Here is a 25,221-nt window from a genome sequence, read left to right as displayed (position 1 = left end):
GGCCAGCGCTGCTAAGGAATATAAGTATCAATTTTGCTTATATGTTTACTTCTCTAGAACGATATACTCAAGACAAATGCAGATAGTCTTCGACCTACAATCACAATGGAACCCAAAATTTATGTTGTTAAGTGAGACATTTAAGTGAGTTTTGCCCCATTTTACAACCTTTCTTCCCACAGTTGCTAAGTGAATCACTGCAGTTGATAAGTTATTGTTGGGCCTCTGGTGGCTCAGACTGCTAAGACAGTCTGTTATTAACACAGCTGCTTGCAATTACTGCAAGTTCAAGTCCCACCAGGCCCAAGGTTGACTCAGCCTTCCATCCTTTATAAGGTAGGTAAAATGAGGACCCAGATTGTTGGGGGCAATAAGTTAACTTTGTATATAATATACAAATGGATGAAGACTATTGCTTAACATAGTGTAAGCCGCCCTGAGTCTTCGGAGAAGGGCGGGATATAAATGCAAATTTTAAAAAAATTAACCTGGTTGTTACGTGAATCTGCCCTCCCCATTGACTTTGCTTGTCAGAAGGTAACAAAAGAGTTTGGGACACAGCAACAGTCATAAATATTGCCAAGCATTTTAATTTTGATCACATGATCATGGGGATATTGCAAAGGTCATAACTGTGACAAACGGTCATGTCAATTTTTTCAGTGCCATTGTAACTTTGAATGGTTACTAAACAAACTGTTCTAAGTCGAGGACTACCTGTACTGTGATATAATTCTAGATGGAGGCTGTTATGTTGTTCAAATGCATAATGACCAAGGTATGATTGATCAAAGAGCATAATCAGTCAATGGTTTCTTCAGTGTTTTCTTAACACAGTGATAATTGGAGAAGGCTTGGTTTTGTACGGTTTCCTTTTTAATTTGTTTTTTTTTACCTCTTTATAGATATTTGAAGGATGATCTCTTTTACCACAGGTATCAGTCATTGTCTTGCAGCAGCTATCGGGGACTTTCCTTCCTTCCTTTTCAACTTTGTACCAATAGCTGTCACTCCAGTCTGTATAATTATGACTGCCGCAGCACTTAAACTGAAAAACACAAGCAATAAGACATTATGAGAAAACCAAAATTGCATGACGTATTGGCCAAAATTACAAAATTACGTGTCCTGTCTTTGACAACATGTCCTTCAAGTATGCACAACTTGTGGCCACTTTTCATAAAAAGGTCAGTACACAACCACCCACCAGCCAGACAACAGAACAAAAATGTTTTGTTTTTAAGCTTCTTGTTGCCGTTATGTAGTTACAAGGCTATGCACCTCTTCCCACCAGTTCACTTTGTTTCTGGAAGCTTACAATGTCTCTTTTCAGTTTGGGAGTGAGAAAAATGTGTATCAGTACAGTTTTGGAATCCTTTTTTTTTTTTAAAGTACTTTCTAAAAAAACTGCCCTGAAGTCAGTCCTCTTCACCTCCTTTTGCAAATGCTGTTATTATTATAAAGCCCTACATGGCTTGGGATCCATGAGGGATCACCTTTTTCAAAGAGTCTCTACCAACTAAGTCAAGCAGAATGTGCATGCTGCAATCAGCCAAAGAACGTTGACTGACGAGCTTTTTCCTCAACAGCTCCTGCTCACTTCAGAGATCAAAATGGCCCCAGCCCTGTTAGTCTTTCATAAGGCCTTAAAAACCTGACTATGTTTCAAAGCCTGGGACACTGAATGTGTCAAGGGCTCCATTTCCTGGCTATATTGGTAACGGGCCAAATAGCTTGCTCTTCTGTATCTTGAATTGGAGGTTCTCAGTAGCTAAGACGCTGAGCTTGTTGATCGAAAGGTCGGCAGTTCAGTGGTTCGAATCCCTAGTGCCGAGTAACGGGGTGAGCTCCCGTTACTTATCCCAGCTTCTACCAACCTGGCAGTTCAAAAGCATGTAAAAAATGCAAGTAGAAAAATAGGGACCACCTTTGGTGGGAAGGTAACAGCATTCAGTGCACCTTTGGCGTTTATGGCCGGCCACATGACCACAGAGATGTCTTCGGACAGTGCTGGCTCTTCAGCTTTGAAACGGAGATGAGCACCGCCCCCTAGAGTCAGGAATGACTAGCACATAAGTGCGAGGGGAACCTTTACCTTACTGTTTTTATTGCTTTAAAATGTTTTTCAAATGTTTAATTGTAGTATATTTTCTGAACTCTAATCGCCCAGTCCAGAAGGAAGGCCATAGAAACTGGACAAACAAACAAACAAATAAATAAACTCCCTCTGAGAGAGATATAAAGAAAAGACTGAACCACCCTCTGGCACTGAATAGTTCATCTCTGTGGAGGAATACCTGGAACTAATTAGGCCTTGAGCTTGATACAAATACTGAATATTAAGAAACTCTTTCAGTAATGTTGGAAGATATTAGCTCCCAGTGTTAAATATAAAGCCATGCTTGGCTGTGCCACTTTTGCTTCGTATCCATGGGCATATGCTGGCCTCCACTGATTTGTTCAATCAATGAATAAATTGCTTTAGTTGTTCTCACTGTATCAAGCTATACTCCCGCCAAGTGGATGATATATCAGCTGGGTGTGGGAGAATCATTGCTGAAAAATGTAATTCCCTGTAGAGACATGGCATGCTCAAGCATTTCTGTTCAATTACGGTGAAAAGGAGACTCCTCCCTTCCTTGTACAGTCTTTTTCCATCTGATATCATGATTACACAGAAGTATCCCAAGCTTCCAGTTTGTGGCATGAATCCAGAACCTATATGTGTATTATCTCTGAGCAGCTTATTCCCTGTGCTATTAGACTGCTAGGCAGAAATCTCATGCATGTTGGGAAGTTAATTTAAATGCAGATGGATTTATTTCTGAACCGTTTGGGACATGTGCTGAGTGATCCCTCTACTATCACATGCTCTCTCTGCCCTACTGCCCAACGGCAGAACCTTTCAGTCACTGCAAATCTTCTAAGGATAGATGTTAGGATGATGTTCCTGTTTAGACTTGGTATACCGGTGGCTTATAGCAACACACTTTCACAAGTGTTGAAATAAAATAGAGTGATTTTATAAACTGAAGAACAGAAACGGCCATTTTCCTATCAGCAGTTTCTAAAAATAAAAAAGATGAGTAGAACGTCCCACCAGTTGGGAAAATGCCCTCTATCTTGTCCTTTTGAATGAATTACATAGTATGTCCCCAAATCATACTCACCATACCTTAAAGTGTCTAGCACATCCAATATAATCATCTAAATTCTAAAATAACCAGACATATTGATCTGAAGCCCAGCTGCACTGGTCAAAAGAAGATGAAGCACATACCCTTCACTCTCTGAGAGAACTGTGCTTCTCTGTTAATTACATTTTATGCCATGACTCTCTGTAACCGGAGATTAATAGCTTCAAGAAAAATACTTGACAATCAGGAAGTGATTTACCACTTTTACTCAACAAAGACCAATCTGTTTTTTTTCTAATTTTCTCATGCTACGGGACTATTAAATGCTTGAGGGTGGAAATAAGAACTGGAGAGGTATTCCAGTGACCTGATCATTAAATAGGATCACCAGATTATTTTACCCAGCTACTTTTGTGCCTCTCCTTTGGGATCTGCTGTTTCATGCATGAGGCAAGAGTGCTAAAAATACACAGGCCTTATTGAACCAGGGAAAGTCAACACAGAATGGAAGGCATGGGAAAGTTATCTAAGTATGGTAGAAGTGCCTTGCCCTTATAAAAGATCATTTAAATACAGTTATTTGGTGGAAATGCAGACCCCTTCAGATGTTACTTGCAGATAAGTGGGCCTAAAGTTACCAAATGTGCACCTACATTCTGGGTAAGTAACAGGCCCCGTCAATTGGCAGTAGTCAAGTCCATCAGCACTTTTTTGAGTGCTGTTGGGCCTTCATTTGATTAATTCTTTCATCCACAGCTCTCTTGAAAGGAAGGACCACATTATGACTTCTGTTCAAGGAAAATCCCCAGTGATCCAGGATGAGTGGGAACAATATTCTGGCCAAAAACAACTGCAGGCTAATTTTGAAAGTATTTGCATGAATAAAAATGGACCCAGAAAACATGCTTCAAAGATACCACAGTCTGAAGATAGGGGGAAAGCGCTATTTTATTTTCTGCCATGATAGATAGGTAAATAAATAAATAAATATACATAAATTAAGCTTTTCCCATTTCTTCCCCTAGATCTGAATCTGTATTAATCTCTTAATCTTAATCTCTTAAACATACCTCCTGCTGAAGTTTGTCGACCGCATTAGTCACACTCTCTTCTCCTTTTTTCCTATACTTCTTGATTATCGTGTTTCTCAGATTTTCCTTCAGCTCGTGGTTCAGCTATACAGAAGAGGACATCAACAATGGGGACAGAAATAAGATATAGCAATATGGCTCTTTAACCCAGTTTCCAGTGTAACAATTGTTACCAGCTATTCTGAGAGAATTTTCATGTACTACAAAATGGCTCTTAGGACTTGGGGTTCAATTTGACAAATATAAATTTGGCAAATTGAGCAAGGTGGATAGCTTGAAATGCTGCGCAAACTGAATGCTCTAGAACAGGCTTCTTGAGTGTCAGTCCAAAACTTGGACGGTAGTTCCCACCATCCCCTACCCAACATGATCACTGGAGAAGGCTACTCAAGCCTCCTCCAGCTTCTGAAGAAATGCTCATTGAATGTGTCAAAATGTCCTGCTCCTGTTTGTTTTTTTTATATATATATTGCAGGACTGTTCTGATCTTTCCTGCACATCCTGCCTCATGCTTTGCAAACCAAATAAGACAAAGCACTTAACTTGGTTAGAACTCTAGAATTGAAACAGTTTTAAGACCCAGTATTCTTGGTTGCCTGGATTTACTTTTAGAAGTATACTGTTGGCACTGAGAGCTACATGCGCTTATTCAAATGATCCCACACACCTTATAGGTTGGAAGCAAAGAATGATTTCATCTAATGGAGGACCAGTAACTCATCAAATTGTTAATGGCCATTGCTAATGTGGGAAGATGAACAAAACCCATTATTTTTATCAACCCTATCAGCCAAGATAATTTAACTATAGACTTCAAATGCCCAATCTACAACTTTGCTGTCTAAACTAGTACACTGTTAAAAGCCTATCTGGAAAAAAAGACAAGGTCAATATTTTGCATCATCAACTCAGGAATAAGCCTTAAACCCCACTTGTCCAATCAGGTAGCGTATCATCTTGGTTATGTCCAAATCACCTTTTTATTTGGAAACCAAAGGTTGTGAGGTTTTAGAGCAGAAAATCAGGAAAAAATGCAAAACCGAACAGCTTAACAATACTAGAAGAAAACATTTTAAAAGGCCCTCCGTTAACCCATGCCATGCAGAAAAACAAAAGCAGATTACCTGTGGGTTGATAGGGAAAAACTGCAGCATCACAAAGAGGCAGCAAAAATAAACACACACACACACACAGAGTTTATAGGCATTTTGGAAGAAAGCGCCAGCAAGGGAAGAAATACAAAAGGCAACACAAAAGACCAATTGCCAAAGAAAAACTAGCAGAAGGAATAAATGAAGCTTACAAAACCAAGATGAGTCCCACAATCACTAAACATCCACAAAGAGTGAAGATGTCAACATGCCATGCCTTGCCCCCTTTCCCTGCCCCCATCATCAATGCTTGCCATGCATTCCTTCAGCTTCCAGTCCATTTTCACATACAGGTAATACCTCAGATTCTGCAACCTGCAAACTTCACAAGGGATCGGATCAGGATTTCCTAGTGATTCCAGCACTACTGTATTTTATTTCACTAGCATTCAGCCTACTTATCTTTTCAACACCTGACCTTTTAATGCTGCTAGTCCGTGTATAAATCATACAATTTTTTTATAATCCATATTTGAATTATATTAGAACCCAATGTGACAGTTCACAGTCCTAAATCAAGCCATGACCAAATTATTAAGCACCTACAGGTGGCAAACTTCCCTGCTTTTCCACCTGACCTGATCCATTGCACTGCATTTGCTGGAAAAAGCTAATGTGGAATTGTGTAGCTTGTGATTTAGCATGCTGCGGAAACCTGTACATTAGTGTTAGCTTGCCCAAATTAGTTTATTAGTTTGGGCACAGCTTGTTACACAAGCAAAGACACCAAGCAAGCAGGATTTAGCTTGTTGGGTGAACCAAAATAATTGTGTCAGGTCTTCTGTTCAGGTTACAATCAGGTTACGTCTGGTTTATCTTAAGTAGTAAAACCAGTGGTGGGATTCAAGTAATTTAACAACCGGTTCTCTGCCCTAATGATTTCTTTCAATAACCAGTTTGCCAAACTGCTCAGAAAGTTAACAACCGGTTCTCCCGAAGTGGTGCGAACTGGCTGAATCCCACCACTGAGTAAAACTGTTGCAAACTCACTCTCTGGGATGCCAAAAAACCCACTATTGATTAGATCAGCAGTCTCTACATTTATTATGAAAACATGCACCTATCAGAACAATATTAAAAAACAGACAACTACCAAGCATTTTTTGTTGTTTTATTATTTATAGATGGTCCTTTAAGGATAGCTGCCCTTCCATGATTGCAGTATTTCATTATAAAACCAAGGTACAAAAAAAGCATTACAGTCCCTTAAAAGAGAGCAACAATAATTAAGTTCAGTGGTAATTAATATGTCAGGAATAAGCAGACCAAAATAAAGGTTTTTAAAAATGTTTTAATTAACATTTCCAATTGAAGTGGTCTCATAGACAAGAATCTATCTCTGGGATTCTATGTACTTGCAGTTGAATGTGGATATTGCAAAATATACAATGAGACACTTAGGAGTTTAAAAATAGATCTAGATGTCACCCATTCACATCTTCATTCCTCCCTGTTTCTTAGCTCTCTGGGCTTAGTATAGACTATGTGAACAGTCAAGAGATATTGCAGTGACAATCACCTTTTGTTAGTAATAAGTGTTACGAACTATAGAATCAAATGGATGGTTAGTAATTCCATTTTATACTACAGCATCAAAAGGGAAGAGAACAAAGAAATGTAAATTCCAATATTTGCATTCCAATCACAGATGCAGTAAGCAGAATATTCTCTTAGATGGTATTTTCACAATTCATGAAAATGGCTTCAGACCAACTCATTGCCAATCAATGACATGTTATATTAAACTGGCCAATGGTGCATTGTTAGAATGAAGTATTTGCAGGCTGGGTCTGCCCACTGCCAGGAGTTCGATCCTGACCAGCTCAAGGTTGACTCAGTTTTCCATCCTTCTGAGGACCCAGATTGTTGGGGGCAATATGCTGACTCTGCAAACCGCTTAGAGAGTGCTGTAAAGCACTATGAAGTGGTATATAAGTCTAAGTGCTATTGCTATCATGGGATAGGATGAGGTGACTGCAGGTCAGAAGCTTAACTTGATCCTGGGTTTTAATGTTTATGCTTTTAATATGGTCTTAATGTTGTTTTATTATTGATACTGTTTTAATTCTCAATTGGAAGCCTACCAGAATTAGATATAAGATGGGCAGCTATGTAAATGGTTTAAATAATAAATGGGTCTGGTGGTAAAGATCTTCCCAGGTGTGCGCATGGGTAAACTACTGAACTTCTCTAAATCATTTAGAGCAACATTTTATGCTCCTGGTTTACTAAAATTTACTGCATTGTAAAAGTTGCTTTACTTGGGCCAATGGCTGTACATCAATGCCTACATAGGAGTTTTATAATCAAATGCATTTTTATTGTAGCACTGGAACAAAGTTAATGAAAGAAGTGTTTGCACTTCAGCTTCAAATCATAGCATGGCCCTTGAGACACATAGAGTGCCCAGATGCCAATCCTTTGTTCATTGTAGGTTTGCACAAATCTGTAGCCTAGGAGGTTCTATGCATAACAGATGTGCTTACAGGGTTTTGTGGAAAGAAGCCAAAAAGCCCCATGACTACCACTGTCACAGTAGTGCTGGCTCACAGTAGACAAGAATGAGTAGATCTCTGTAGACAAATATTCATTGTGTTGAGAAGACCTGTGGGGAATGAAATGTAGCATGTTTACCAATCACCCCCTTTTCTCATGTTACCTACCTGCTGGTAATAGACACAGGCCAGGATTCCAGCAATTATCTCAAGCAGGAAGATGCAGAGCAGTAGTATGAAATACTAAAGAAACAAAATGAACAAAGAAGTTAAAGCAGAGCATTGTACACTATGGGGTTTACTTTGCCCATAAAAATATAGTATTGACAAAACAAGCAGACTTAGCTACCCAACGTTGAAGACAATGGCATGGCAAAGCAGAGAAACAGCAACAGGCCTGATGCACTCCTGGCCAAGAGGAACTGGATTTGGAGGTTGCCCCTGATTTGGGGGGTTACCAGCCAACTGCTCTGTCTAGGAGTGGAAGAATTGCTTTTGACTTTCAGAGCTTGTTATTTTATGAAATGCTCAGAACAAGCTGCACAAAGTACACCTTACTCAGAAGTGGAACAAACATCTACCTTGTCTAGAAGGTAGCTTTCTTGATACATTATTTGATAAGCTTTCTGGATACATTAAGGGGGAAGACAAAAACAGGTCTTCACTGCCATATAAATTCACCAAAATGAGATTTGCTTGGTTTAGCACATTGCAAAATTACAGTCCTCGTGCTTTATTCCATAAATCATAATTAACTAATGCACCTTTGTCTACTGTGTGGCAATGGGTTTCCAAAATAATAGGCAAGAGATCATTTGCAGCTCTGCTAGCCAAGATCCTTTCAGTGAGTCTGGGGACTGATCTGTAGACCTTCTGTGTCTAAAGCATGTGCTCTACCACTAAATTATATTCCCTTACCCATTGCTTTCACAGCTGTGACTCCTACGCCTCTTGCCAATACTACTTGTTTTGAAATGCAACCCTCCAGCTGACATCAGAAAAAACTCATCACAAGCTTGTTAGATGATGGTGGAATGTTTAATTGCTCAGGGCAGAAAGCATTTTGAAGTAGCTGAGCTTCTTGTGGCTCCTAACAGTATCGAAAGTCAACAAAATGTAGGCAAGCACTTTGGGCTGAATTATCAGGTGTGAATTTTACAAAAGAATAAAGGAGATAAACTTTTTTTTAAAAAAATCCAACTACTTAGCTAGCTCTAAAAACATTCAGATCAGATTAACACTAAGTCTGATGTGAGGCTTAAAACTGGTCATGTAGACATCTCCAAACAGGAGATAGGCACACTAGAAAAAGGGACAAATGGAGAAGTCAGAGAACAAGTCACTGCATGACCTTGACTCAAAAGGGCAAGAGGAACAGGCCCAGGATATAAAGCTAGAGACTTAAAAGAAAGAGGAAGAAAGAGAGGACCAAATTTGAAAGTGTTGCTATACAGATAATTTCTTTTTTTTTTTTTTTTTTTTTTTTTTTTTGTTTACATTTATACCCCGCCCTTCTCCGAAGACTCAGGGCGGCTTACAGTGTATAAGGCAATAGTCTCATTCTATTTGTATATTTTTACAAAGTCAACTTATTGCCCCCCCAACAATCTGGGTCTTCATATTTATGACTTCCTAATCTTCTGAAATTAATCTGTTTACCCAACTTCTCTCTGCTTGGGAATGTGGAGTTAGGAGGGAGTTTAACTGCCATACCTCGTATAACACACACACACCTCTCGCTCTTAAGACAAAGCTATGAGTATAGATCTTCTGGGGATCACTTGCTCTAGTATCAGTATCAAGTTGCAATCCAATAATCCAGTTAATCAAGACAATGAACCAGTTCTAGCCCAACAGGTGGCAAGGAATTTGCCACAATAGTAGCTCTAGTCACGCTTTCTGCGCAAATCCTCATACGCTGCTGTTGCTGCTGAAATAGCCATCTGAAATCAAACTTCTGCTTCTTGGCCTGAAAGGAAGAACAACTGAGCAGGTTCATTACCTTCCTGTAGGAATTATCCATTGGTTTGAGGATTTTCCCATCAACCTTTTGCAGGATTTATAATTGACATAAGAGAGCAACAAAACCAGCTATCTCATCCCCACGCCAGGTTTAGACCATCTCCAATTTATGGCATTCTTGGGAGCTATGTTCAACAATCCTGTCAAAGATACATACAGTATACTTACTCAGTTCATGCCTCTACAGATTTGTCATTTCAGACCACTTACACTTATCACTCACGACTGCTCCCTGTTGCTTTTTGGCTGCCTTCTACCAGAGCTCTCATATTTACTCCAGGACGTGTAAACTGCTCAGGGCCTCTTCAAGGTTTCCCCAGGCCATTCAAGGCCTATTACAAGCACTCCAACTGTCACCATCAAGGACTCTTCACACTGCTAAGAATATTTCTTCCCTCCACATGAACATCTAAAAAGTTGGATCCAGGTTGATGGACCATTTCCCATTCCTGCATATTCTTTTGCCTTTGGTCTACAGCTTCCCTGCATTCAGAAGACATATCTTGCTTTCCATCCTATGTTCTGGAATGCCTCCCTTGGCTCCCTATGCCAGTCTGTTCTATCACCTCGATCTCAATGGCAGGGAGGAAGAATTTAGAACAGAACAGGCTTCCAATTTAGGAAGGGCAATCTGGAATATCTATTAACTGAAATAGTTTGCACTGTTCCTGCAAAATATCAAAGCACGAACGGTTGCATTTGCAGCATACCAAGAAACCCAAACTTTCTGATGGGCTGCACGTTCTGACTGGTTCTGGGTTGACCTTGAATATAAAGGGAAATTGCCTGGGGTGGGGAGATTGATATTACAGTTTAACTGTAAAAGAAATGCAAATCCCCTGGCTTGAAATGCCCAATTTAAAAGAAACAAAAGAGAAGGTAGAAGGGAGGAGACTTTGTCAGTTCCAATTGAAAAACAACAACAAGGGGGGTGGAAGGAAGGACATTCATTTATTTATTTATTTATTTATTTATTTATTTATTTATTTATTTATTTATTTATCTATTTATTTATTTTGTCACAACATCATACAAAAAGGTTATATAGTATATAAACATATATATGAGTAAATGTTAGGAGTATAAGCATATATATATATAGGAAGAAGAAAAGAAAAACAGTAGGACAGGAACCAATTCCTCCAAATCAGAAGAAAGCATCCACAGGGTCAGGTGAAAGTAAAGGTAGAAATAGAGGTAGTATAAAGATGAAGCTGAGGAGATGAAAATCTTTTATTCTTACAGTGTCAGCGCTTCATCCAAGGCTCAACCATAAATCTCTCTCAAGGAACTCAGATCCACATGCAAGAATTAGCAGGACAAGGCAACATACATTGATATTATTGCAGAAACAAGTAGCCCTAATAACAAGGAAGTTCAGATATCGCCAATCAAGCAATCAAGCTCTCTATTTAATAATATAGCATGTAGATCAAATTATTAAACCTTCCCCATCTTACACAGTAATGGACCTGCTTATTCATTATATCATGTATACTGATCTCAGTGTCTTTGCTTCTGGTCACCAGCCTGCACATTTGCCACAGCAAGTCCTTTAGCTAAACAGGGGTAAACAGTCAAAAATTCAAAATCAGGAATTGAGCAAACATGGCCTTTGACTCTGAAATTCAAGAGGAGAAGCCCAGGACTTAAATTCGAGGACTAACATATAAAGAAGGAAGGACTTGAGGTTCTTAGACCAACAGTTAGAGCAGTTCTTAGACCAAGAACTTGTTCACATTTATGGCTTTTTTGCTATTTATCCAACCTTCTTGCATTTGCTTGAAATGCACGGTAGGGAGTAAGATTTAATGACGGTGCCTACTATTATGCTTTGACAATTGGAGTGCTTCGTGTTCCAGATACCATAACACATTGCACCACTGAATCTATCATAACTGGCTTTTAATTAAGCACATAGTTAACTCTGATTAATTTAAATAAAACTTGGATTCAAATGTTCAAAAGACTGCTGCCAGCTTTATTCATCCTTCCATATATAAGCAGTACTTTGGATTCAGGATACTGAATAGTCTTTCACAGTGTTTAGGGAAGATAAAACTCAGTTCTTTTAAGAAAACAGATTTAATGCCACAAAACATGAACCCAGAGGGAAGCAATTCAGAGATATATTAGAGTAGATTACTTCTTATTCTGCAACGATGGTACTCTTTTTGTAGCTCGATTTCTAACATTGTTGGTCCAAGCAATTTGCTGCCTAAAGCAAAGGACAAGGTAACAACAACCTACACTCATTTCTTTACATGGAGAGCTGTCGGGACAGCTGGCTAAGTTCAACACTAGAGATGGATGAGCCCTCTCTTACGGCACTATAAGGCAATAGATTAATTTAGAAATAAAAGAGTGGACTTTATGGGATACACATCTTTGTCTTTCAATACACTCTAGTTCCTAATTTCTCATTTTGCCTAGAAGTACAACTAGCCCTCATCTCAACAATTCAGTCACTAAAGAAAACAGACAACTCAGCTATGACACATTGGTTGTACTAGTGCTGCATGTCTCACATTTCCTGGAGCCTCCTGCTTCAACAATGGGAACCCACACATCCCCAGTATTCTGATATGATGCTGGATCACTTATATCAACCAAAGGTGACCTGCTATGTGTAGCACCTCTAGGATAAAAACAGCCTGGGAAAAATTGCCCATGTGCTGACATCTTCAAGTTACATTACTACAGTAGGTTATACATGAAGTCATTCTTGCTAAATACTCAAGAATTAAAGTTAGTTGTGAGGTAGAACTGGGACACTAGAATGTCTGTCTTCTGGCAACAGAGACAAAGCTCCAATGGTTTCTAGTTTGACCCTGGACAAAATTCAAATTGCTGATACTTATCCTTCAACCCCCTCATAGCTCCCATCTGCCCTCTGCTATTTTAACATGCCTTGGCTCCTAAATTACATCCAGTTCCCCTTGCCTTAAAAAGAAATCAGATTCTGATGGAAGCAAGTATCCTTCATTAGACTAGCCATGTCCAGTTCCTGCAACCGTTCATCGTATGTTTTAGCCTCCCGTCCCCTAATATTATTTGAGCATTTCTTCATCCAGTACTAAATGACAATATTAATTTAAGTTTAATATTTTTATTTCATATGTGTTTTATGACTAAGCACAACAGATTTATTTTTCTCCATTACGCTCACTTTGTGAGACAAGCTGAGTTATGAACAAAATCACCCCAAAGTCACCCAACGAGCTATTGTGGCTAAGAGAAGACTAGAACCTCAGTCTCCCCACACCTAGTCCAATATCTTAGCCATCACACTATACTGGCTCTTAACTGTTATATGCTATGTTGTTTTAAGATAATGGACTACTAAAAAGTATTATGAAAGTGTTGTGTTGGTGATTGTAGTTGTTGCAGTGTTTCTTCATTTCCTTTTAGTTTTTAATTTTATTCTGGCTAATTTTATTGGGGGGGTCCACACCCTTTAATTTATACATTGGTCCATGCTAGTAGTAAATACAATTGAAGACTAAAACCTAAACACATTTATTCAGTTAAATAATAAACTTCAAACTTTTTTTTTTTTTGTGCTCTTGGCTGATCTCAGCCCTTCACATCCCACAAAGTTTGTTGAAGCCTCTGACCATCTGTGTGCTGGACAAGATGTCCTTTCATACTACAGGCACGAGTAAACAAACAAGAGAGCTAGCTAACTCAAGACTGGACTTCATACTAAAAGGAGTTGCAAATAGAACAGAAACACGCCTTAACCTACAGGTCATTTTTATTGGAAACAGAATAAGTGATGTTGCTGATGTCATCCTTCTAGCAGCTGAGATTTTTAAAAAAGAAACAACTCGCCAATCAGCTAGAAAACTGATTCTTATGCTTGTATTCCTGAAGTTCTCCTCCTCTGATGTACAAATATGGCCCAATTAGATTATATTTTTCATTCCATTCAGAGATGATTAGAGCCAATGGCTCCCAAATTAAACAGGACACAGCTGTTTCTTTTTTAGAACATCAAAGGTCAGTAATTCTCTTCTCAAACGTGATGCCTTCTAAACATGTTGACCTAGAACTGTGATCATCCTCGGCCAGCAGGAGAAAGACTGATCTATAGAATCACAACAAATCCTTGTCAGTTGTGATCTAGCAATTGACATAGGAATTGAGATTTGCATCTGGCACTTGGAGATACCTCTCTACTTGCCTTCTTGCTGTACACTAGGCTTTAGTTTTGATATTTTTAAAAATAGTATTTAAATAGAATTTTAAAAGGAAGCCAGCAAGTTGTAAAGTACAATTCTCTTTTTTGCAAGAACAGACTTGGCTTCTACAAAAGTCCCAAGTATTTTTTAAAACAAACAAACAAACAAAGTAACTGATTATAGAGTTAGTTTGGTATAGTAGTTAAGGCACCAGGCTAGAAAGCAGAAGACTGAGTTCTAGTCCTGCTTTAGACACAAGACCAGTTGGTGACCTTGAGCCAGTCATTCTCTCTCAGCCCTAGAAAGGAGGTAATAGAAAACCACTTCTGAAAAACTTTGCTAAGAAAATTGCAGGGATTAGTCCAGGCAATCTCCTGCAGTCAATACTGACCAGAAGACAGACAGACAGACACACGCACACACACACACACAACCTGATTGTAGCACAACCTTTGTCAACTCCCTCCCAAAAAAGACCAACCTCACACCCTATTACGAATGCTTAAATGTGGATGACAATTTATCAAAGTTATAACTGACAGAGGGAAAAATATGGGAAAAAATTCCACCAGGTCATAATTAAGATGAGCTAAAAGGGAGGAAGAATGCCTATCAATAGGTTTAAGTTTTGCAGTGGGAGAATTTTGAGTTTATTCTTAACTTACAGATATGAGGAACATGCCTAATATCACTAAGATTTAAGTCGAAACTTTGTCATTGTAGCTGTTAAAGAGTTGCCAACCCGTTTTATAGGGATCATAAAGACTTCCCCCTCAACAGCCCGCTCTTGGGATGGCAACAAGTGACTTACACAGCAATTGTGGGGGTGGGCAGGAGAAGAAATGGAGGGGATTGCTCATCAAAGGAAGAAAACATATTTTGAAGTCTGTGCCTTCTTTCCAAGGCATTTGATACCAGATTTGAATCTAAGCCCATAAGAGACCCACTCATCCTTTGATGTTCACTCATCACGGCGGACCATCATGTCCATTCATCTTAATGTTCAATAAGAAAGAAATGGGAATATACAAGTGCACAGCTCTTTATTCTAATCACAGAGATGCTTGAAATATGGGCTGAGCTCAGACTTGGCAGAAACAGCTGAAGCCAAAGCCAGCCAGGCCAAATGAACTGCTGGTCCCAAATCAGGAGACAATCGACCTGTCACAGCCAGCCACTTAGAGTAGAAAATGCAGAAACAAACAGCTCTTTTCTTCCCCAAAAGAGAAGTATTAGTTTTCTATGGCAAAATAACCTAAAAGACTGGACCAACTTTTAATCTGTAATTTTTGGCTTTGGGGAAGAGAAACAAACAGGGATAATTTTCCAAAACAGTGAGTTCTTGTGTGCAGCCAGAGTGGAGTGGCCTGGCTTGCAAACCACGTCCAACATCAACATCTTCTGAAGCTGCTAGAAGAACTTCAAAAATATCCTCAAGGGTGACTTGATCTTTAAGCTATAACACCCTTTCCCCCAACATGGCACCCTCCAAATGCTTTGGGTCAAAGCTTTCAGAATACCTCTCTTTTGCCCTGCTCTTTGTCATATCTTATGTAAAGGAAAAGGACAGCAACGCAACCAATTTGGTACACTGGGTTTTTTCTGTATCAGAAAAAGATGCTAATTTTTTCCCACCAAATAATTTTGCTGGAGCAAGACTGATCTGTATTTTGCTGTTCCATATTTAGAATTTTCTACACTACATAAATTAAAATAAACTAACGCAGAAACAGTAGTTGTTTTTTCGAGCTGTAACAAATCTGGGTTTGGTTTTTTTCCTAATTTAGCTTGCCTTTTGTTTGACTAAACATGTTCCCCTTTGCATTCTGGGTTCCAGATGTCCATTTAAATAACTCACCACTTTCAGCAGGGTCCGTTGTTCCCTGAAGGTTGCACAGCAACCCAATATGCCAGTAATCATGACAACGGCACCTGCCACCACCAGAATGTAGGCTGTTGCCAGGTATATATTGGACTGCAAGAGACTAATGTAGTCACTCTTCTCAGCCAGGGTCCAGATGCCCACTGCCATCACAGCTCCTCCTGCCAGCTAAAGAGGGAGAGAGAAACGCATACAGGATGAGTGAAAGGTATCTGCATTCAAATGTCCAGAACCACCTTGTCCAATTTTCTTCAAACTGGTGTCATCCACATGCACTGGACTGTGTCTAGAAATTGTGAGTATTATAGCACAGCTTTTTTCAACCTTGGCAACTTTAAGAGTTGTAGATTTGAGTTCCCGGAATATGTCTAAGCATTTTTTTCACTTTCACTTTTCTCTGGGTTATATGATTAGGAATTTATCCAATCAAGAAATCAAAACTGAGCCTTTTATAAAGAGCTTACAATGCCTGGCAAAGGCAATAATGTTTCTTGGTAAATATAAAAGGACATAAACCTCAGTTTAGGAAAAAAGTACCTGAGCCATACAAGCACAGAAACAATTCACACAAACACCCCATATATTTGTGTTTCCAGGACCTTCCAATATGTTATCTCCTAAATGTTATCTCAGACCCCATTATTAAGCTTTTGAAACTCTTTTGGTGGGCTTCCAGACTATGCAGCATAGAGTTCAATCAAGGAAAAAAGAAGGTAACTCCTAATTCAGTGCAGGGACTTAAACCAAGTGACTTAAAGCCACACCCAACCTGGCCACACACACACACACACACACCCCGCGAGGTCAAACACAACCATGATGCAGCCCTGAAGGAAATTGAGTTTGACACCCCTGCTCTAAAGTTTCAAGGCAACATACATAACTCCCTCCTTCCATTTTTTTCAGTAGCAGCAGCCTTATGATGCAAGCAGAGATGGCTGAGAATGGACTTGGACCTGGATCTTTGCAATCCAGATCTAACACTCTAGCCACAGTACTACATTAGATTAACTTTAATTATGCTTCCCTCCCCCAAAGCGACCCCTAGATTTACAGCATGATGCAGGAAAGTACCCCAAATAGCAGTTCCTTACCCAGAAGAAGAAGTTGAAGATGAACAGCAGGTATTTGAGACAGATGGTCATACATGTCTCCTTGCTTTCACTGTATTCACGCATGGTCACAAATCAATAGAACTGTAAAGGAAGAAGAAAGCAAAACATCAAACCTATGAAGAAGCCTTTCTTTGTTTTATTTTGTGCAAGGGTGATCATTCTGCATTTCTCTACACCAGGGGTCTCCAACCTTGGTCCCTTTAAGACTTGTGGACTTCAACTCCCAGAGCAAAGCTGGCTGAGGAACTCTGGGAGTTGAAGTCCACAAGTCTTAAAGAGACCAAGGTTGGAGACCCCTGTTCTACACAATAACAACCCAGCTAGCATGGCTGCAATACACCATATGGGAAATATGACAGGAAAAGAATGCAGAGCATTTTGTGGGACCCTTTTACCAACAGTGACCATATGGAGGGTCTGCATTTTCTTCTATAACAAAGTAATACAGTGCATTTCATTGTGTGTAAATTTCTGTTCTCCTCTTCTATTGCTTCTGCGTATGTTTGTGTTATGTGCATGCTGGAAATTGCAGGCACTCGAATACATTAACAAGAGACAGGCAGACTCAGGATCATCCACATGGCAACCAGTGGTGGGATCCTGCCAGTTTAACAACCGGTTCGGTGATTGCTGTGCACATGTGCACAGTTTTACAAAAACTTACCTTCCACGTTACTGCTGGGGAGGTAACACAGCTGAGGTGCGGCAATTGGCTCTGCCGTGCAAATCAGCTGAGAAGATATAAGTCAGTAAAGCACAGGTGTGGACGGGCGAGTCCACCTGATTGTCGGAGTGAACCAGTTCGCTCCCAGTTGATCATTGGAGCTACAGGTTCGCCCGAACCGGTCCGAACTGGTAGACTCCCACCCCTGATGGTAATCTTTCACTGATGGTCTCCTGTGGGTACAGTTTTCTCTAAAGGAAGACAAGTTAAACTCCCTTTCCAAGTTTTATGCCTTTCTCCACTTTGGCCATGATGAGGGCTGAGAGTTCTGTCACAGGTTTTAGTAAGTTATGACCAGCATCTTGAATTCTTACCAGAAGGCTACACACACAGTGAGAGAAAGAGAGCAAATGTACCCTGTTAGGTTTCAGTAAAGGAGAATATTTGCAGTTGAGGGTTGAAATAAGAGTTCTTGGAACTCTCTGAGCTTGCTTGTTTTCCTGCAGATGTTTCATTACCCTAACTAGGTAATATCACTAGCACTGATGATGTTACCTAGTTAGGGTAATGAAAGGTTTGCAAGAAAACAAGCAAGTTCACAGAGCATCAAGGACCCCTCTCTTATGTTTTTACATGAGTATGTCAAGTTACAGAGGCACTCTGGCTTGAATACAAATGGAAGTTTGCAATACAAACACTTTTTTCCTCTTGTTTTGGTCTCTCCCATTTAGAAAGCTCTTCCATCTCCCCAGGACATGGGACATTTTTTCTGGAGAAAAAAAATGGGAAGCTTTCATCTCTACTCCAATCAGTTCCTTTTGCCCAACTGCACAAGCAAGCAAAGAGCAAATGGTTTTTCTCTTAGGACAGGTGACGGCATAGTTGGCAGAGGATCTTATTCACAAAACAAAAGGAAAGACTGAGAGATGACTGCATTCACCCAAGATAGTATCAGGGACAGAATGCTCCAGTCTTGGCTTGCTGACAACCCAGTCATCATGAAACATGTCTGTGCTCCCCTTATGCATCCCTTCACATTCCAGTATCTTACTTCTTTAAGGCTTCCCAGAGATTTATTGCTTGTAAATGGTGAGAGATTTACTGTTCCCAGGACATACAGGATAGAACTGTTGTCAAGCCCCATATAATTAACAAATCCAAGAAGCAAGAACCCCATGGCTTTCAGGAAGGCATCATTAAGGCAAATCTGAGATAAAAACAGCCCAATCTTTCAAACTGCAAATTCTCAGCCAGACTTACAGCAAGTTAATTAAGGTGGAACATCTTCAAAACATCCCCATAAGCTGTCATATTTGGTTTCTTATTTTCTCTTCTCCCCTAAACCTCCTTCCTCTTCATATCCTTCCTACAGTAACTAAACTGTGGGAACTACTGGCAAATAAATTTAATAAACAAATTACATTAAAAAATAAACTGGCTTTACCTTTACCGAAAGCCACTTGTCAGAAATGGTATAGGGCAGTGATGGCTACCATTTTCCCGACCAAGTGTCTAAAGCATGCCCATAAGTGAGCAAATGCACGCGTGTGCACGCGAACCCCCAAAAAGCAATGCAGCATGCCTCCGCGCATGCAGCACGCCCCCACCCATGCGCACACACACCCTGGCATGTGCCCTGCCCCCCCCCATGTATGCACGGCAGAGACCCGAAAACCAGCTGGCCACCAGGAAATGTGTACATATGCGCAACAGAGCTGAACTAAGGCGACAGCTTGCATACCATCATAGAGGGCACTGCGTGCAACTTCTGGCACATGTGCCATAGGTTCGCCATCACGTGTATAGGGTCTCTGCTTAAGCAGGGGGTTGGATTAGATAACCTACAAGGCCCTTTCCAACTCTGTTCTGTTATTCCAAAGAATGATAAAGCTGAAGAGATGACAGAACCCAGGTTTTTGGTGCTCTGTGGTTTTTTTTCTGTGGGAGATGGGTCCAAATGGCTCTTTGACTGTTTAAGATTGCGTACCCCTGTTCTGTACAAAAGATATTCATCCTTTAGATTTTCTTAATGTTTGTCTACTTCTGTCACTGATATTATCGGAGTTTTGTTGATACATAAAGGGAATCTATAAGGTTCAAAAGCCAAGAATAGCTCAAATGAGGTATTGAGAGCCGGTATTATTTTCTCTGTCTTATTGTCTATTGGCATCCTTCAGTCTCAAAAGACTATGGTATCGTGCTCTGGAAACAGCATCTAGTGTGGCTAAAAAGGCCAATTCGAGAGTGGCAATCCCTTCCACACTGAGGGCAGATACATTCTATCCCCTGCCCAGCCCCCAAATTTCGCTGGTTCCGGGACTGCCTCTTTGCCTCAGCCTGCCGAACAAATGTCTCTTCAAATTGGAGAAGGCCATGCTACGTCTTTAGCCTCCAAGCTGAACGATCGGAGGTCAAGGTTTCCCAGTTGTTAATGTCCATTCCCAAAGCCTTTAGGTCCCTCTTGCAGATATCCTTATATTGCAGCTATGGTCTCCCTCTGAGGCACTTTCCCTGCACTAATTCGCCATACAGGAGATCTTTTGGAATCTGACCATCAGCCATTCTCACGACATGCCCAAGCCAGTGTAGACGTCGCTGTTTCAGTAGTGTATACATGCTAGAAATTCTAGCACGTTCCAAGACTGCGCTATTTGGAACTTTGTCCTTCCAGATGATGCCAAAAATACGTTGGAGACAGCGCATATGAAAGGTGTTCAACTTTCTCTCCTGCCGTGCATAAAGGGTCCAAGACCCAAAGGGTCCCTCTTTAGCCATCAATAAGAAATATCAACTAAAAACATTGAAACTACAACTCCATAATCTCCAAACTGCCAAGTATTAAAGACAGTTCTTTCCAGAGAAAATTTTTTAAACTTAGCCAACTCTACATTTCAGTCTCTTTTTTTCTTCCTGAGCATCATAAAGAAATGAGATTTCAGATAGGATCTGATGTTACTGCAAACTGTTCCATTTCTATTACTGCTTCCCCATTTTTATCACAGGAAACAATTCAGCACTTCAAGAAATAGTTATGTTCCTTCTAAATTTCCAGAAGCTTGTAAAATCAATGGGATTTTACAGACAGTTTTAAAAGGCACTTACTGGTTTTAATGCTGTAGCCAAAAAGCAGCTGGAAATTCAAAAAGCAGCATGAGTAATGCCCCGTTAATGGGCAGTGAATCATGGAACTATCACTGCTCTCTCCAGTTGTCCTGGCTAGAAAGCAGCATTTCAGAGTATAGCAAGACTGTTCTTGCAATGAAACTGGCAAGACACTGGGAATACTACTAGAACCAATCATGCTCTTTTGGTAATTCTATCCTTGCAGGTTTCATGCTTTTCTTTTGACATCAGCTAATTAGCTTTTTCATGGTGCCCTGGAGATGCAAAGTTGATTAATCTCTAGCTAGAAAATGTGGCATTTGTGGGCATCTTCCTTTGGTGCCCATTGGGTTCCTTGGTCTCCTGAAGTTATAGTAAAGTGTTAGCCTCTTGCAAAATATTTATGCCAGAAGCACTTTAAAAAAAGGGGTGGATGGGTTCACTACAGTTCAGTGCTTTGTTTGGAAGTGTGTCTATTTGCATGAGCGAAAGTGGTGTAGGAAGTTAGCACCCATCCCCCTCCTAGAAGAATGAAATATTTTAGAAAATATTAAAGAGGCAGAATATATTTCCTTGGATGAGAAATGGAGAAACATGTTTTAAGGACAAAGCAGCTCCCTGCCTCCCCCCCACCTTTGTCAATGGGCCAGAGGCAGAAACTCATTCTCCCCACCTTTGTCAATGGGACCATCATCTGCAACACAATAGGACCCATCTAGCAACAGAAACTCACCACATGACACCTGGGAAGATTACATCAGCCAGCAAGGCTAGCTAAGACCCCCACCCCCTGGGAGTCTGACAACCAATCAGGATACTCTTCCCATGCCCCAGGAAGTTCAAAGCTCAGAGAGAGCATAAAACCAAGGCACGCTCAGTATCTCACCCCTTTTCTGTTCAGGAACTCAAGCCATGTGAACCTGACCACAATTAAACCATCTTTCCAAGCAGTCTCCATGTTTCCAGTGTCTGGACATTTCTTCCAACAGTGGAAAGCAAAAAAAAAAAGTGAAAAGCAATTTAGCATCCCATCTGGGGTGCCAAATTGTTGAAAGAAATATCCTTCTGGGTTCAGTTCCAAGTGGGGAAAAAGACACTGAAAATACGGAGAGTGCTTGGAAAGATGGTTTAATGGTGAACAGGAATCAATCACATGGCTTGAGTTCCTGAGAAGAAAAGGCGATCACATGCTTCAAGGTGTTGGGTGAAGAACCAGAGAGGATAGGAAAAGAGACCAAGAAGCTGAGTGCCTGAGTTTATACCCTCTGTGGGGGCCCACCTTAGTGTTTCCTGTTCCTGTATAAGAAATGTATCCTGATTGGTTGTCAAACTCCCAGGTGGTCTAGGGAGTTCTTAGCTAACTTTGTAGATTGTCTCTCAAGCTTGCTTGAGTCTTACCATGTGGTGAGTTTCTGTTGCTAGATGGGTCCTATTGTGTTGCAGATCATGGCCCATTGACAAAGGTGGGGGGGAATGAGATTCTGCCTCTGGCCCATTGACAAAGGTGGGGGAGGGAGGCAGGAAGCTGCAGGGAGTGCTCTGTCTTTAAAACATGTTTCTCCATTTCTCATCCAGGGAAATATATTCTGCTATCTTCAATATTTCCCAAAATATTTCAATCTTCTAGGGCAGGAATCTTCTACCTTGGTCCCTTTAAGCCAAAGCTGGCTGAGGAACTCTGGGAGTTGAAGTCACAAGTCTTAATGGGACCAAGGTTGGAGACCCGTGTTCTAGGGGAAGGGTGGGTGTTAACTTTCTACGCTGGGATGATAGAAAACATTGTGAAGTGACTAGATTAACTGGTAGGGAGAACATCACCACCTGTTTTCTAATAAATTGGCATCCTGGGATGCCAATTTAGTGCATAGGAAAGTTTCATGGTAGATGTTTTATAAGAACAACATGCTCTTAACATTCCAAAAATTGAAAATTTGAAAAGATTCTCTATCTCGTAGCTAGCACTAGAGTTCTGTATGCACCTCAGTTATGTTTCTGATATCAGAATTTGCATGCACTTCTTCCAAGGAAATCTGGATTTTTCAATACTGCATAAACTAATTAGGCAACCTAAACAGGAGGTTAGTTTGTTTCTTTTAGGGCCTCTTGTTCTGCTTCTGCTAAAAGCCATGCTCACGATCCCTGAAAATTACAGTATGCTCATACCTGACTATTTTGAGTTTCTCTATGCTATGGCTTTGTCTGCACGATGCTTACAAAATTAATCCAGACAAAGGCAAAATTTGAGTTACTCTTTCAAGTCACAAGGAGGTACCCTTTGACCTTTGTAGAGCAACTATAAGAGATGAGGTCTGTTTTAATCTCCTATTGGTGGGCTTCCATGCTTTCTCTGGTGAACGACCATATAAAATGAGATGGTGATTAGAAGGACTGAGGCTTGATCCGTTCTATTCTCACATTCACTTAGCACATGCTGAGCTATGCACAGATAATTTCAAGAGATAATCTCAATAGAATACACTAGTTAGATTAGATAATCCAATCCTGAAAATGAGCGTGTAAATATTCTGCTATCCCCTTTTGTTAATCTGATACAGAGTTCACAGATCTGAAAAGGAAGTACATCCAACATAGGATCAACTTGCAGATCATCTCAACATGACTATTTGATGAACTCATTCTCTCCATCCGCATCATAAAGCTGTTGTGAAGAGATACAGTGCTTTCCCGTGTCCACTGGGATTAAGTCTAATAAGTTTCCTGCATCCATTTAGGAGTTCAGTACTCTGTGAAATATTGTTCACAGGCAGGAAGAAAATTACCTTCTTGCCATCCCCTCCAAGCTTATGGGAAAGAAAATTGAAAAAGGAAATGACAAATCTGGAGGGAACCTCCTCTGCAGAGGTAGAGTGGTTCGTCCATATATCCAAATTATGACCTGCTTTCTCACCCAGATTGTGGTTGATTTTTAGTTAAAGTCTCAGCAAAACATTGGAGTCAATCCAATCTTCTGCTGCATATTTCATATTGGGGACCAAAGAATTGAAAGAGGTCCCAGACAACTGTTCCAACCTCAACTTTTGAGAAGGACAACTGAGCATGATGCCACTAGATGAGCCACAAAAGATAGCTCTCTAGGGTGACCTGCAATATCTTGATGGCTTGCATTTCATTCTAAGCCACCATGTTCTCATTCAGCCCACAAAGTTATCAGCTCAATGGCACAAGCTCATGCAAACTATAACATGCAGAAGTATCTGGAGCCATTCGTACATATTTCAAGGTATGCCTCACCAAGAAAGATTGCAAACATCCTGCAGGCATCACTTTCTTGTTATTTAGACATATGTTTAAAGAGACTCCAATAAAATACCAGCTGTTTTCTTGCAGTTATGCACAGGTGCATGGTAGAATCATTTAGCCAAAGGAAGCCAGAAAGAGGAGTTAGGAAAAAAATACATCCATAGCTAATGGTTCTGCAACCCAACAAGACAGACACAGACTTCAGAGGATAATTAAAACTGCAGAAAAAACAGTTGCTACCAATTTGCCTTCCATTGAGGACCTGTATACTGCACGAATCCGTGAAAATATTTACAGACCTCTCACATCCTGGACATAAACTGTTTCAGCTCCTACCCTCAAAACGACGCTATAGAACACTGCACACCAAAACAACTAGACACAAAAACAGTTTTTTCCCAAACGCCATCACGCTGCTAAACAAATAATTCCCTCAACACTGTCAGACTATTTACTAAATCTGCACTACTATTAATCTTATTGTTCCCATCACCCATCTCCTTCCACTTATGATTGTATGACCGTAACTTTGTTGCTTGTATCCTTACGATTTATATTTATATTGATTGTTTCCAGATTGTTTATTTGTACCCTATGACTATCATTAAGTGCTGTACCTTATGATTCTTGATGGATGTATCTTTTCTTTTATGTACACTGAGAGCATATGCACCAAGATGAATTCCTTGTGTGTCCAATCACACTTGGCCAATTTAAAAAAAATTCTATTGCATAATTATTGCTATTCTTCTTTGAGGAGTTCTGCCCATACATAAGGGCTTTTCATAAAGCATTTCTATCTAAGATTCCAACACCTATTAAGATTGATACATTTTAAAACAGTTTGTTCAACTTAATAGGCATGCCAAAGATTTTTTCAAAATCATTAAAATATTTTAAGAAGCAAACATCAAATGCTACCATAATACTATAATAATCCTCTACTGCACTGAAATCAAGATAAAAGGCCATTTTCAGTATTATGTCTGCTAAGGCTTTATATCTATGAATTGGGAGCCCAAGTCTCTTTCTTCAAAAGGACCCCATTTTTCCAAGCTGAAATCTGTTTATTTTAACTGATTCCAAGTCTAATAGCACCACTTGTCTCATAATAGCA

The 25,221-nt window shown here is 40.1% G+C and overlaps 1 protein-coding gene across 2 annotated transcripts in view; it reads right to left on the bottom strand.

Annotated features, from left to right (window-relative positions):
- The window catches only part of CD151 (CD151 molecule (Raph blood group)), a 48,377-nt gene that overhangs the window by 8,391 nt on the left and 14,765 nt on the right, over window positions 1–25,221 (bottom strand). For both annotated transcript variants that reach the window (XM_058157369.1, XM_058157378.1), the window contains exons 2-6: window positions 17,057–17,158; window positions 15,939–16,130; window positions 8,043–8,117; window positions 4,208–4,312; window positions 896–1,048 (exon numbers count right to left, since the gene is read on the bottom strand). In XM_058157369.1, coding sequence (XP_058013352.1) covers window positions 896–1,048; window positions 4,208–4,312; window positions 8,043–8,117; window positions 15,939–16,130; window positions 17,057–17,140 — 609 coding nt within the window. In that variant the 5' untranslated portion in view covers window positions 17,141–17,158. The remainder of the gene's footprint in view (window positions 1–895; window positions 1,049–4,207; window positions 4,313–8,042; window positions 8,118–15,938; window positions 16,131–17,056; window positions 17,159–25,221) is intronic.

Source organism: Ahaetulla prasina, chromosome 1 (assembly GCF_028640845.1).
Source record: "Ahaetulla prasina isolate Xishuangbanna chromosome 1, ASM2864084v1, whole genome shotgun sequence".
NCBI lineage: Eukaryota > Metazoa > Chordata > Lepidosauria > Squamata > Colubridae > Ahaetulla > Ahaetulla prasina.
Note: the sequence above shows the minus strand (reverse complement) of the source record. Positions and strands in the feature narration are given on the sequence as shown.